This window comes from Acanthisitta chloris, unplaced genomic scaffold (genome assembly GCF_000695815.1).
Source record: "Acanthisitta chloris isolate BGI_N310 unplaced genomic scaffold, ASM69581v1 scaffold822, whole genome shotgun sequence".
In the NCBI taxonomy this organism is placed as follows: Eukaryota; Metazoa; Chordata; class Aves; order Passeriformes; family Acanthisittidae; genus Acanthisitta; species Acanthisitta chloris.
The window spans coordinates 54,963-70,562 of NW_008660846.1; the positions used below are offsets into that span (position 1 = coordinate 54,963).

General features: G+C 40.1%; 1 protein-coding gene across 6 annotated transcripts in view; it reads right to left on the reverse strand.

Annotated features, from left to right (window-relative positions):
• Window positions 1-13,171, reverse strand: part of LOC103797733 (core histone macro-H2A.1) — a 37,009-nt gene extending 23,838 nt beyond the window's left edge. For 4 of the 6 annotated variants that reach the window (XM_009069960.1, XM_009069961.1, XM_009069958.1 and 1 more), the window contains exon 1: window positions 12,977-13,148. In XM_009069960.1, the coding sequence (XP_009068208.1) occupies window positions 12,977-13,148 (172 nt within the window). Of the gene's footprint in view, window positions 1-12,976 lie in introns of all 6 variants that reach the window. The other 2 variants (XM_009069959.1, XM_009069956.1) reach the window with 1 other exon arrangement.
• Window positions 13,172-15,600: the final 2,429 nt, after the last annotated feature.

Consider the following 15,600-nt stretch of genomic DNA (forward strand, 5'->3'; position numbering starts at 1 on the left):
TACATTTCCTTTTGTAGACCTGGTAATGCTTGGAGAAAAAGAGGAAAACAAAAGAACAAGGCTCTTTTTACATCTGTTACACACTAATATTAAAATGGAACATTAGAATAAGGTATGAGATGAATTTCACATTTAACAACTGATTATACTATGACAGCTCTCCCATAAAGTTGCTTTAGAGACAAACAGACAATAATCTGGAAATGAGAAAGACTATAATCAAAGTCCACATGACCACATGCCTTTACCAGAAGAGATGGAAATCTTAAGTAATAATACACAGCACAGACTATGGCTTCTCATTAGACTGAATTGAACACGATTCTCCAATTGTTTTTCATTCTCAGTCCCATAACAAGTTAGTTATGACACTTACTGGAAAATAGAGCTGCATCTGATGTTTTACACATAAACTTCACTGAGGATTTCGGTAGGTTTTCACTATTTTTGTGTTCTTCAAAGCACACAATTAACTTTATTATAGGGTGAAACAGAATATTAAGTCTAAGTCCCCAAAAGTAATTCAACATTTCACGCTGACAACAATTGCTTTAATTTATTTTTAAAGCAGGATTAGCAGGGTAAGGTCAACCTGCCTATGCTTTCCACACCTCCAAAGAACTGAAGTAAGCTGGCATAATCCTTTTCACATACTTCTCAAAAGCTCAGTCACGTGAGGTTTAGCTGGATACAGGAGCTGTGGTGACAGAAGACCTGTACCACCTCCCAGTGGACACACTGCCCGCAGCTACACCCTCTGCATCCCACTGACATCATGCAGAGCTCCAGGCTGGGACAGAGTGGTTGGAGAGCACCAGGCAGAAAGGGACCTGGGAGGTTGCAGAGAGAAAGCTGAACATGACCAGCAGTGTGCTCAGGTGGCCAGGAAGGCCAATGCCATCCTGGCCTGATCAGGACCAGCGTGGTCAGCAGGACCACTGCCCGCAGCTACACCCTCTGCATCCCACTGACATCATGCAGAGCTCCAGGCTGGGACAGAGTGGTTGGAGAGCACCAGGCAGAAAGGGACCTGGGAGGTTGCAGAGAGAAAGCTGAACATGACCAGCAGTGTGCTCAGGTGGCCAGGAAGGCCAATGCCATCCTGGCCTGATCAGGACCAGCGTGGTCAGCAGGACAGGACCGGTGATTCTGCCCCTGGACTTCCCTGACAGGAGGTTGGAGTCAGGTGGGGGTTGGTCTCTTCTCCCAGGCAACCAGCAGCAGGACAAGAGGGCACAGACTCAAGCTCTGCCAGGGGAGGTTTAGGTTAGATATTAGGAAGAGATTTTTACCAGAGAGAGTGCTCAGGCATTGGAATGTGCTGCCCAGGGAGGTGGTGGATTCACCATCCCTGGAGGTTTTCAAGCTGAGACTGGATGTGGCACTTAGTGCCATGGACTAGTGACCACAGTAGGGTTGGACTTGATGATCTTGGAGGACTCTTCCAACCAGGTTGATTCTATGATTCTATGATCTCAGGGAGATTCTGTGTCACTGAGTCACACCAGCATCTCCACCTCTCAAGATCAGGAATGGAGCTGTTTGTATCTCAGACTTTAGTACCAGCTGAAAAGCAAGGGAAATGCTTGCAGCAAACAGCAGGCTGCTTTTTGGTTTGCCTCTGCCCCAACACCTCTGCTCCTTTCCTGCACCAGGCACTGCTGAACAGTCAGGTTGTGTTATTCCCTGTGACTGATCAGCATAACTATGCAGACAGGTCATTTTGGAACTAAAGAGTCTAAGAAAGTGTTATGCCTGTAAAGCACAGAGGAATGTTTTATTTGTTCCTCATAAAACTCAAATGTCTGCCTTGTACAGTGGAGAACTGTTCTTGTAAGTGCTAAGCCCTCTTCCTTGGACAGGAAACTCATTTTGAAATTACAGTTTTCTAATGGTCCTTTAGGGAAGTTGAGGTACCCCACTTCCTCTCCAGGAACAGAATGCTTTGCTCTGGCATTGAGGACCACAAAAAGAGGATCTTGGGGAAGGGGAGAGGGGAGGAGATGGGCATGGAGGGTGGAATTTCTCTTCTGGCCTTCTCCTCAGCTCTCCAGTAATTATCAAGGATTGCAGAGAGACCCACAGCACAGAGAGCAGCAAAAGGCAGCTATGCACACAAGTCTGCTCAAAGAGGGACTCACCTCTTTAAAACCAGAAGATTAGGAGATATTCGAGCTGGAGCCAATATAGGCAACAAATGTTTTTGTTCAGCATTGACAGAGACAAACCCAACAGATCAGAGCACTTACAAATGCTGGAAATGAAGACTTTTTGGATGCAGAAAAGATTCAGAATGCTTGCCTGGATTTTGCTTGCAATCAGCTTTACTTTCACATTTGTTTTATGCTACTTTAATTCTAAAGGTTTAAACAGTGTTTCACCCATGTTTTAATTGATGAAAATCTACCTGTAAGAGTAGATTCAAATTTCCAGAAGAATCACTCTGAATTTAGCTGGAAAGAGTAGTAGTTGGGAAACAGTATTTCAAATTTAGACTGGAGCTGAATTCTTAAGCCAGACCCACCTTTGGAAGTGCCATTCTACCAGGTCCAAAGGTTTGAGTCATCAAAGAGTTCTGTTTTATTAAAGGTAATCTTCCCACAGTGGGGAAAAAAATAGACATTCAAAAATCAACTCCTGCAGCTGAGCAGGGTCAAGAGAAAAAGACTTGCTTAGAAGTGTTGAGGCAAAAGAAAGTGTTAAGAGCTTTCATGACATCAGGATTCACTCAGCTTGTATTTATCCAGCCAGAAGACCAAAACAAGAACATTTTGCAAAAAATGAGGCCTCACAAAAAGGATGGAAGTTGCATAACGTCTATTCCATTCGTTTCATATATTTACTCAAGGCACTTCCCCCCTAGAGAATGATTACATCACCACCACTCAGGCAACAGGCAACTCCAGACAGACTTTACACAACTACAGAACATGAAAGGCACTAGTTTTTTTGAAATGAAGAAAATATGTAAGCTTTTCAATATTATGCACTTTTGAATGTATAATCCTTCAACTACTACATGCCAAAATCTTAGCTTAATATGAAGTGATGCTCTATTGGCACAAATGGCTTCAAACAAAAAAGAAAAACAACACATGTTGCTTTAAGTGCAGATATAAAACAATCCAGTGAAAAAGCTATGAGAAGTATATCATTAGGAAAGAAAAAAATTAAGTAGGAATGCTATGTCAGCATGTGATATATTCATGTATGGACAGCTGTTAAGAAGCAAAAAAAAAGGATGGATGCCTCAGAAATCTGACTATACCATGAACATTTCAATTATATTTAAAAGATGTAGTTATGATTAATATTTTTCTTCTTTCCAGTCACTATTAAAACAGAAGGTAATAGTGGGAAGTCCTGTAAGTTTTCTCTTGAAATGTAACTTGAAGGTAGTTTTTAGTTACATCAACTGAAAAACTCCTTTGTAATGTTTAGAACTAGGATCTGGGTAGTGAAAACTGGCCTAAGCCTGTTCTCAGCACTTAAACCAAAACTGCTTTCCTTCAGCTGAGGTTTTTAAAAGTTCAGTTAAGTATTTCTCAAAGAGTTGTATATCTCTGTATTTAAGCCTGAGATAAGACCACAGGAAAAGCTGTTCTCAAGGCATTTCCTACTCAAACACAACCAAAAAAAGTGTCAGATGTTTCCACAGAAACCTCATCCTGAAGCAAGTTTTCAGGGTGAGTTCCTCATCCTTTACTTTCAGAGACCATAATAATCTCTTGGACATGCTACTAAGTTCCCAACTTCACTATTTGCATTTCCCTGTTCCAGAGTGGCACTGTTCTCTGCCTTGAATTCTGCTGCTATGGTATTTCATCACACTTGCAAATTTTGGAACCAGAACTCCACACCAGGTTAAAATGAAATGAATTACTATTCCACCAAGACAAAGCAGGCACAGTAGAAACTGCTGATCTGGATGGAAACAAAAGCATGTACATTCTTCTCTCATTCCTGGAGAGTCCTCTAGTTCATTTATCCTAATTTTCAAACAAAATATTACTGGCCCTTGCTGACTAAAACCCCTTTCAAGCCTACATGACAAGGCCTTTAGCTTATGCATTCCAGGCTGCAATACCTTCTAAACGTAAATAGTTGATTCTATTTGTCTGAGTTCATTCCCAAAATGGTTTTCTCTTCTTTTTTGGTTTGCATCTCAAGCTAAATCACTGCTGTTGCATCAAATCCCTTTGTCCACCTTCTCTTCAGGGAGATGAAATCATAGCTTTGAAAATTAAACTCTTAACAAATAACAGGTGATGCACTGACACAAGGCCAATTTCTGAACACACAAATTCCAACAGGAACAAGTCAGGGGTTTCCAAACAAAATGTGAAGTCTCTCCTCGAAAGAAAATTGAACACAATATCCAGAAATCAAAGAAAAACGAATGCTGATACAATTCCACAGAGAAAAATATGTATTTGCTACAAAGCCAACTGTATGACAAGGAGTCTGCTTATTGTACTTTAGATTAATCACCTTTCCATCAGCATTTTATTGACTTGAGAATCATTTTACATGATTCCGGAAGGTTTTAACCCAATCAACCCCAATCAACCAAGACTGTTAAAAGCTTCCTGCATTCTTCTCTCTGTGTATTCCACCCAATCCCACTGGAATCTGCAGTTGCAAGAGGGAAGGTAGAATAATCTAACACCACTTTCCCTCTTAGGCATTCCAATAAAACAGTTCTCAGCCTTGGTTCAAAGTCATGGAAATTTGATGCAGTGAAAAATCAATTCAAGCAATTTTACTGCTTTGAACAAGCCTTGATGAAACCTTAACTCTCAGCAGGGCAATCATTCTCTTAGGATGTGATAAAAAACCCCAAACCTTTCAGTCTTGAGTGGCTGAGCTGTATCAGAACTAGGCCTCAAAAGGAGAAACTGAAATTTGCCAAGTTTTTTAAGTTTTGCATTTCTGTGAGGCAGATGACAGACTGCTGTTTACATAAAATTCAAGTTTAGGCCACAAAAGCCACTTCCACTTTGAGTCTTCTGATCTGACTTACACGTCTTTTCAGCTCTTTTCTATGCTTTAACACCATCCATTACTTTTTTTGGTAAGTGATCCAGTGTTACTTAACTCTTATCTTTTTTTTCCTATATTTCCTGGTTTACTATTCATCTGTAAAAGGTATAACAGTTCAATTTTCAGGGAAACCTGAACTTCAACTCAAATGTTCTTTATTACAACAGCCACACCCTGAGAACTGATTCACAGAGATAGCCTAGTTCTTCTCCACTGACTTCAAGAATCCTGATCTAAATCAAAACAGCCTTTATTCTTTTTCAGTGGAGCTTCCTCTACCTGGCAGTACACACTTTGCTGTTACTCATAACAGTTTACATATGTTTTAGAAATACACTCAAACATGATTAATGTAACTGCTGCCAGACATTACCTGATCAAGTGCAGCATGTGGCACTTGGGGACGTGGTTTAGTGGTGGACTTGGCAATGTTGGATCAACAGTTGAACCCAATGTTCTTAGAGGGCTTTTCCAACCTGAATGATTCTGTGTACGCTTTGGTCTGGCTGTTAAGAGTATAGGAGACTACTCATGTCTTAAGATTTGGTCCTAGCTTAGTCTTTAACCTTGCACTTCCAAACATTAAAGAATTCAAGTAGTATCTGGACTAGCTGTACCTCCATCAGAGCAAAAACCACATCTAGCCTGACATCCTATCCTCAGTCAGTCCCCAAGAGCAGGTGCTCTGGAGGATTAATGGAATAGGCAAACTTAAAATGCTGTTTCTCTAGAACATTCCCTCTGATTTCAGCCATGTGCAGCTAAGTGGTTTCCCAACTTAGAAATGCCATCTTTGTCTTTAGCTCCCCAGTGGATTTTATTTCTGTGGATATGTCTAATTGTTTTCTGAATCCATTCAGAATGGTTTAGTATCCATTTTTAGTATCCATAACATCTTGCAATAATAAGGCTCACTATGCCACAGATGTTTTTGCAATTTGGAAGACAAATACCTCCTGTTTGTTTTAAAAACATTGTATTTCACTGTATATCCCCTAAATTTACTTTTCCCCAATGAAGTTTATATTGAGGATGGAGCATTTCATCTGACTGCACCAAAGAACCCACATGGAATTTCATTTCTAAAAGAAATTCAGGGATAAATATACTGTGGTTAAAGGACTGAAGACCAAAGACAGAAAATAACCCGAACTCAGGCATTCTAAATAATCCTCAAGGACAAAAATGGGAAAAAGTCATGCTTATAATCTTTGATGTAAGAACTTCTAAAATTTGAGAATATCTGAGGAAAGAAACTCCTTGCTAAATACACTGTGCTGCTCTAGAGAGTTAGGATGTCTTTCTGCTTTCTAGCTATTTGTCATTCCAAGAAGAAAGGGCCAAAGAAGAAAAGGCTTAAGCTTTATAGATTCTTTCATTCTTCTCAGCAAGGAATTCAAGTTAAGACAAAGATAAGGGTAGAAAGAAAAAGTATAGCAAAATCAGCCATATTTTTGTTTTACACCTTGCTTACATTCCATTCTTCAACACAAAAGTTGACACCAGTATTAAACTGAGCAGTAATATATAGTTGCAGTCACAACTCTGTTGCAACTTAGCTGAATAAATAGATGAAATGACTTGTTAGAATAAAAAGGATTTAATTCTAGATCTAAGGATATTAAAATATAACTAAAATGTAACTAAAACTTCCCATTTTCAAGGGAGGAAATAATTTGCTGACCAGGATGTAAAAACCAAATCAGCCCCATAGAGAATTTCATGCCTTACTGCAATATGACAGATGTCACAATGCAAATTCTGATGCATATTTACCCCTCTAAACTACACTGACATATCACTATGCACTGTTATGGCTTTTATTAGGAGAAAACACTTTGGCTCTTACTATTTTTCATCAAACCTGATCTGTGTAGCTCGGAGAATACATTAGGACCCTAATCAAGTCAGTAATTCTGTAATGACTTAGCTTTTGTAGCCTGGAGATCCACTGAAGTTTATGAGACTACATGATAAGACAGGAACATACGTAAGCACTTACAGGGCTGGAGCCAAGAAAGGGCTTATTAGTGAAAGAAAACTCTTCCTTTATATACATATGAAACACTCATTCATGCATTTATAATTCAGAAACTTGGTTGCGCTGTTACCAACTGGTAACAATGCAAAGTTTTGTATCTAGAGAGGCACTTCCTGCAAGCAGAGCAGTCTCACATTGTGACAATCTGACTGCACATAAGAGCATGATACAACTCCCACATAAAAGGAATGTTACAAAGGAGCTTTGCTATGCTGATACATTCAAAAGGTCTCTGCTTCGGAGGCTACTGCCATCAACATCCCTGCTGTGTTTCAGGTCCAGTATTAATCTATAGTAAATCCACACTGGATATGAAGATAACTCCATGCGTGCTCAGGTAAGGCACAGGTCTGACAAGCCCCTAATTTATTTTAAACGTCTTTGGGACAGTTAGTGGCCTAACACCATGAAAGGTATCAGGGTTTCTAAAGCTGCCTGTTTAAACAGAAGAATCATAGAATCAACCTGGTTGGAAGAGACCTCCAAGACCATCAAAGTCCAACCCTACCGTGGTCACTAGCCCATGGCACTAAGTGCCACATCCAGTCTCAGCTTGAAAACCTCCAGGGATGGTGAATCCACCACCTCCCTGGGCAGCACATTCCAATGCCTGATCACTCTCTCTGGAAAAAAATCTCTTCCTAATATCTAACCTAAACCTCCCCTGGCAGAGCTTGAGTCTGTGCCCTCTTGTCCTGCTGCTGGTTGCCTGGGAGAAGAGACCAACCCCCACCTGACTCCAACCTCCTGTCAGGGAGTTGCAGAGGGTGCTAAGGTCTCCCCTGAGCCTCCTCTTCTCCAGGCTGAACACCCCCAGCTCCCTCAGCCTCTCCTCAAGGCACATGTGCTCGAGACCCTTCAGCCTCGTTGCTCTTCTCTGGACCAGCTCCAGCACCTCAATGTCCCTCCTGAGCTGAGGAGCCCAGAAATGCATCTTGGTAGTGAATGAACATTCCAATAGTATCAAAAAGATACTGTCAATTCATTATCTTCTTAAGTTCCATTTCTCCCTAAGGACAGTTATTTATGGTAGTCTCAGAACACCTGGAATTTGAATCAGCTTTAAACCTAATGCTTTTTTACTGTGGACTCCTGAGCTTCCCTCTCTTCCAAGAAGGAGTTCTTGGACAAAATGGGCAAATCATCGTTTCCTCTCTGACCCTAGAAAAATTTTCAGCAGCAAACAGCACACGAGAGGTGAACAGCAGTTCAAGCTGATCAGCTTGCACATCGGAAAGTGAGAGTCTGAGTGAGCAGTGAGACTTACTGCACCAGGGAAGGACCTTCCCTTTGCAGCCAATCAGCAGCTGCCCTAAGAAAGCTTTCCACATCGAAAATTAATCAAGATGAAAATGCAATGAACTGAGCTCCAGCACATGAAGCTCCATTATTTGATTCTGGTGACATCAGGAAGCCTGAAAACAAAAAACTCAGGGAAGCATCAGAAAGCCTCCAATGCCATCCTAACTGTGGGGTTCAAAAAGTGCTTATTTTACATTTTAACAAAATATAGGCTCAACAGTACACAACGGGCAAAAAACACCCAGCTGAGGAAAGAAAAAAAAAACCTAATGGAGAAAACAGACACTTAACATTTTCTCCTACCTTCACCATGTACATAACATATAAATCAGAGTCTCATTTTTTCAGTATTCCTGTGCCCCTGCTGTTTTATAAACTTCTCCTTCTCCTCATTTGCTATGACATTTTGGCAATTGAAAATTATTTACAGTGTAGAACAGATGATGAGAGACAGGGGGAGCAGAAATCACTTGCAGGCCTGGTTCTTGCTGCCTTTAAATATGCTCAAGAGACTCCTATTTTTCAAGGGCAAAGGAGTATCTTTTTCAGTTAGTAAGAAAGTTTGGACTCTATGGTAAGTTATGCAAGCTCTTCCTCTGGAAGGACCATACCTGGTTACATGTATGACTGGCCCAATTCTGACAAACGCAAACCATCCAAGTTCATGTGAGTGGCTGCAAAGTCCCAAATGATGCCTCTGGCCATCCTCTTGACTGACCTAGCATTCTTTTTTGACATAAACTGATACTGATGCACTACTTTGCAGAGAAACTAAGGAGTGGATTACAGTTTTCTGAAGTCCATGTTAAGGAAGATAAATAGGCAAGGAACCATTGTAAAACAAGTGATTCAACAAGGAAAGAAGACAAAAGGAATTACCAACAATGAACTTGCCAATTTAAAACTGTTGGTAATGCTCAAAATTAGTTCTGCAGCACAAGCAGAAATTAATCAAATATTCTGACTATTCCCTGCAAGACAGGCAGCACTGCATGAACTGCTGCTGTGAAAAAGGAAAAGAAACAAGAACCATGCATTATAGTTCTTCAGCATTCACACTATTGCTCCAGAGTAAAAGAAAGGAAGTATACCCACTTGCTTTGGTATCAGCAACACTCAAAGGTCCTTTCTGCACATTTACCCACAAAACCCACACTTGTATCCTTTTCACACCAGACATAACACATTATTTCCTTAGATAAAAACCAGGAAACAATAAGCAAGTTGGCTTAAGAAACCAGACCACATTCACAGGGTGTGCTGATGAGAGAATTATTTTGTAATATTACTCCTAGGTACCAAGAACTTCTAGTGAATAAGGAAGCAAAGGAGAATACTCATTCTGCAAACTGTTTATATGTTAAGTATATTGAAATCTAAGTATACAAGAAATGATAGAATGTTTCCTTTTACTTTCTGATGAGTTGTCATACATACATGATAACACTAAGTTACTTTTGAAGTACAAAGGAGATAAAGCCTTAACTCCAAATGAATCCAGAACAGAACTCCAAGTCTGAACAGCTGGAAGCATTTCAGAAGTTCAAATCACGAATCCCAGATCTGGGCACATTATGGACTAATTTCAGGTTTACACTGGAGTTAAACTTCAGCAAAGGCCAGCAAAATTTAGCTGCTCACCTTCTAAAGGGTTAAAGTTGGTTCCATACTCTGCACACTGATGAACTAGTTTTCAAACCTTACTAGGTTCTTTTCTATTAGGTCACGTCTCTGTCATTTCCTCTCCTAGTTTTTTTTCCTGAGGTTCCTCTTTCCTACAACTGCTTTTGATATTTTACATTTCTCCTCTCCTTCCTGGATGCACAGGATTGCTTTTTTGATTTAGCCAATTTATTAGCATGCCACTTCACATGGTCTCCCTCCTATTATGTCACGTTCCTGCTTTTACTTTGAAATGCTTTGATTTAGTCTCAGACCATGTGCTGGCATGAGCATCTTTCAAAACTCTCCTAGAGAGAAGTCAGCTATCTCTGGTTTTGTGAAGTAATGACTGCCAAGAGGTAAAAAGAACACAAACCAAAAATCTCCAAGCATCCCATTTCAAGGGAGTCTTTCTGAATTATACTGAAAAAGATCAATGACCTCAAGTTCAGAAAACATACCGAGCAGTAAAGGCTAAAAAAATTATACTATATAGACTTAAAAACTTATAGAAAGAGAAGGGGAAAAAAAACCCAGCAGACTGAAACAGCCAGAAGACTACAAGAAAGCTGGAGAGGGACTTTTTATGAGGGTTTGGAGTGATGGGACAAGGGGGGTAGGCTTCACATTGAAAAAGTGTGAATTCAGATTAGCTATTAGAAATAAATTCTGTACTGCAGGGGCAGTGAGGCACTGGGACAGCTTGCCCAAAGAACCTGTGGCTGCCCTATCTCTGGAAGTGTTCAAGGCCAGGTGTGATGGGGCTTGGAGCAACCTAATCTAGTGGAAGATGCCCCTGCCCAAGGCAGGGGAGCTGGAGCAAGATGATCTTCAAGGTCCCTTCCAACCCAAACCATTCTATGATAAAACTATTACTAAATCAGGAAAGAAGAGAGTATCTGTGCTTTTGAGATGCATATGTGTACAAGAATGAAAGAAAACCCTGAGATACAGGATACTAGAAAAAAAAAACCCCACCAACAATAAACCAGCTTAAAAATACTTAAAGGGAGAAAAGAAGAAGGCACTTTTCCCCTCAGCTCTCCTTTCCTTCTCCCTTCTTCTTTTCCTAAAGAAGTGGTATGTGTAACTTTTCCTTTGAATTTTTTGCTGTTGATAATGTCCTCAGACAGCTTCCCAGGCTGCACAGCAGTTAAAGAAACACCTTTATTTCTCCAGCCTATTCCTAGCTGCCTAAACCATCACTGCCTCAGTAGACACTTTAAATCAGTTAACCAGCAACATGTGCTGCTCATTAGCAGTGCCTTAAGCTCACCTGTAGTCTCTGTTTCTTTCAAAGGGCAGCATTCAAAGCACTTTCACCCTCAGAAACATTTTATTTGAGTTGTTATTGCAGTGAGCAGGAACCTGGCTGAAGGAAATATTAATTTTTTTAGGGCCATCTAAGAAGTTTAAAAGAATTCTTTGAAAGAAAAGGCCAAAACAAAGCAAACTGACTGTGAACAAGTGAAGAAAAGAAATGCATATTTGACAGTATGAATACCTTACAGAAATATGAATGAATATTCATATTGTGAATACCTTACAGAAAACAAGAACTCTATTCACTAATGTTACCAGTCTTCATCTATAGCGAAAGAAGAAATTATAGAAAAAAGATCAGCCAATTTCTTTTCTTCAATATCAATATCCATTATAAATTGTAACTAAAATAGTCCTAAGAGTCAGGTTGCTTCAGTTTTAAACACTCCCAGCAAAGTTAACCACAAGCTATGGAACTCTGTGCTTAAGTCAAAGAAAGAATGAACTGTATCTCTTCCTTCAGAGGTTCAGCACATCATTAGAGCTTAAAGACTCCTGCCCTTTAAAAACCTGCAGCAACCAGAACTCTGACAGTAGCAGATGCACTGGAAAAAGAAACACTGCTAGGAGAAATAAGATCCAATTCAAGCTTTTCCTTAGTCATGCTAAGCAAATCTATCTCCAAACAGTAATTCATCCAGCACTTGTGCTTTTTGCTAGATCCCTAGACCACAAGTATATGCTTATGAGTCACCCTGGGCACACAAAGGTGGTTTACTCTTATCCATCTAAAAAATTACATTGATGCTATTACAGTTGGGGGGTTCTGTTTGTAGACTGCTTATAGTGTTGTTTGTGGGGTAAACTCATGATGTCTTAAGTCTCATTTGAGAGGAGAACAGCAATGTAAAGACTGTTACTAGATGTATATGCCCTTTGGGTGAAGCATTTTCTTCCTCTGCAGCTTCTTTCTAAATGGAGGAAAAATAATACTTTTGTCCTCCCCGAAGGTACTGCAAGGATGACATAATTATTGAAAGATCTGATTGTGATGTGATGAGAGGAACAGAGCAAGGACTACAAATGTAAGCAAATAAGCTACGTAGATCCGGGGCAGATGAACACAGTGTGCATTTATACACACACTCAAGCAAACAAATTGCAAACAGCATATGTAGTCTGCAAAGAAATCTGTAAATTCAATGGAAATGTTTAAATGAGGCTGTAAGCAATCTCGGTCCTGTGTAAACACTGAGAAGCTCTCTAGTTCAAATTAATGTATATAATGTATAATTAACAGACAATTCTAACCCAAACAAAGCCATCAGGCACAGAATCAAAGCAAGAAGACCTGCAACAGTGTCCAGTCCACACACACTGACATAAGTAGGAACCCTGACTGCCTCTGTGGAAGGAGAGGTGAAAGCAAATCCAGTACTGGAATGAACAAAAGACAACTTTTGTTGTCTTGAACTTGAGGCAAATGAAGGTACCTTGATTTAGACTAAGATGTGTGACCAGTGTAGCATGCACTTCAGCTATAACATTTTCAGTAATTTATAAATCAGAGGGTCTTTGTACTTGTATTTGGGGTTTTTTCCCCCCGTGCAAATTCAGTTCATGTTATAACTTTCATTGCTGCTATATACATTCAGAGAAACCTACCAGTCAGATATTCCAGTACAGCAGCCATGTACACAGGAGCACCAACACCAATTCTGTACTTTGGGTGGCCTTTCTTTATGTAACGTAGCATTCTTCCAACAGGGAATATGACTCCAGCCTTTGCTGAGCGGGAAGTCTTGGTTGACTTCTTCTTTCCACCCCTGCTGGACATCTTGTCTGTATCAGGTTTGAAACAGCACTCTATAGAGTGAAAAAAACCCAAACAAAAGATAAAAGGTTATTAATAAGCACTGATGCTATAATACCACATACTGAGCTTCAAGACAAATCAGACATAGGCAATACATTAGTGTGCCCAAAACATACAAATTGCCATTTTAGAGTACTTACAAAAGGAACCTAAAATAATTTGCCATGGAATGTTTACTTGTCACTGTAATCTTGACATAATTTTATAGAGAAAATACATAAAACAAGTTATTTCCTATAATTCTACTTTTCTGAAATTCCTAATAGATTAAACCCAGTACCACTAACGGAGCAAAGAGTGGGAACAACTGAGTTTAAAACAGAGCTCCTGCACTGAAGCAGAGGATAGATACAACCCCCTGCTCTCTCCACAAAAAACTTCTGATGGGGCATTTGAACATCTGTGGTAGGAGAGTTATGCTCATGAATAACTGCATTTCTAACTAGGGAAAAAACTGTGTCCACTAAAGCTTTCCTTAAAAAACTCAATTTTCAAGACACATGAATTGGCAGAACAAAGGCCTATGGATAGCAAAACACATCTCCTATACACTAAGTGTTCTATTTTTAGAAAGATCTGGCATGACCCCCTTGAGATTTGAATCTATCAAAACCTAGCTATATCCACATGGAAGACTGTATTGCTTCAACATGCCCTCCAGGAATCTGACCAACTTCCATCTGCCACTTTTCCCTAACAGAACAGTGGTCTGAACACCCAGCAGATATCTGACAACTGTATCTCAGTTTGTCTCAGTGAAGGAACCTACTGCTGATACAGCTGTCAAACATATTCTATTCTCTCTTTGATTTCTGCTCAGGCTGTAAATAGAAGCTGACAAATCTAAAGGGGTGGAGGGTTCACAGGCTCTCAAGGTATCTTTGAAGGTTTAGGCAATGCACCGGGTTCTGAAATTAACTCAGACGAAAGGAGACAGTCCTGTCTCCCCCTCCCTCCCTGCCTTGCTCATGTCTGAACTCTAAGCAGAATGCATCAGTGACACAAATACCTTGGTGCTTCCCAGTTCTTCCCCTGCTGCACACATCCTACCTAATACACATGAAATTCACTGATGTGTTTACACAGGCTACATGAAACCCCTCTAAAGCTGCTTTCCCATCACACCATTTCTCTGGTTCTCTTTCTGTTTTCCTCTTGTTCACTCAGAATTCTCTCCTTGCCCTTATGAACCTAACTGTATTTGCTACATGTCTGAATCCACAACTGAGTGAGCTTCTCAGAATTAGGCAAAACAGGTTCACCAACCTCACTTCTAAGTTTTGCAATTTCTGTTCTGTGCTGACATGTCCTGCAGTCCTTTAAAACTCAATGAGTCACTGAGACACAGATTATATAACCACCAAATGAAGACCACTCAGGATAACTGAAGAAACACAAGAATCAAACATTTCTTTTCCTTTCCCCTACCACATTCCAGTCATCAGAGTCTATACTTGCACAGCACATTAAGTAAATGAAATGCAATGGGCTTATTGCTTGTTAAAGGTAAACAAAATAATCCCATCTTCATAGCTCAGATGAAAGTCACACCACATATAAGAAATTTATGTCAAAAACTGGACACAAATCTTTGGAAAGGAGAAGCCATCAAGGAGACTTCTTCAACTTTCCTCTGTTGTGGATTTGACTCTAACAATCATTGCTCTGTAACAACCATTGCTCCGCAAAGAAGAGGACAAAAGCAAAATTTCTTGTCTTGCGAAACTGTCTAACTGGAGCTCACCACTGATTTAAAAAAACCCCATCCATTTAATTGCATTTTCTCATCCAGCTAGCTCTGCCTTTGTTAGCAGGAAGGCTGGGTGGAGCTTTGAGTTGGCTGTGGACCTTCTGCCAGAAATTATTTTCTTGTTTCATAATCCATTTTCATCAATACTACAGATGTTTAATCTCACAAATGTTATGAAGTTCACTGAATCAAACACCAGGGAAAGGGGCATAAGAAATACCTGTGCTGCTCTACAATACCTTTGGTTTGTAACTGACAGGTGAATGATGAAAAATGCAATTTTTCAAGAGAAAGACTGCCAGCCTTAAGAAGTAAACTTTTATTAACCGCTTGGCTTATGAATTTATGGGATAGTTAGAATAGCTGGAAGAGAATATGGAAATCCTTACTTCCTGAGGTTTGGTTTTCCTTTGGGAGAGTGTCAGTCACCAACTGCTGTAACATTAGGTTCAAAGCATAAGAAGAGTGGGTAACAATACAGAATTTCTGCCAGAGGCTTTGAAGGTGCTTGAGTAAATACAGGTCATCCAGTCTAAAAATCCAAGTGGAAGACACACCTGGATGACTGTGGTGTAGTTGGTAACCAAAAGAGATGAAAAAGCACTTCCCCTTCATTTTCAGTTCCAAGGTGACCGTTCCTAAAAAGAGAAGTGGTTCCTTCAG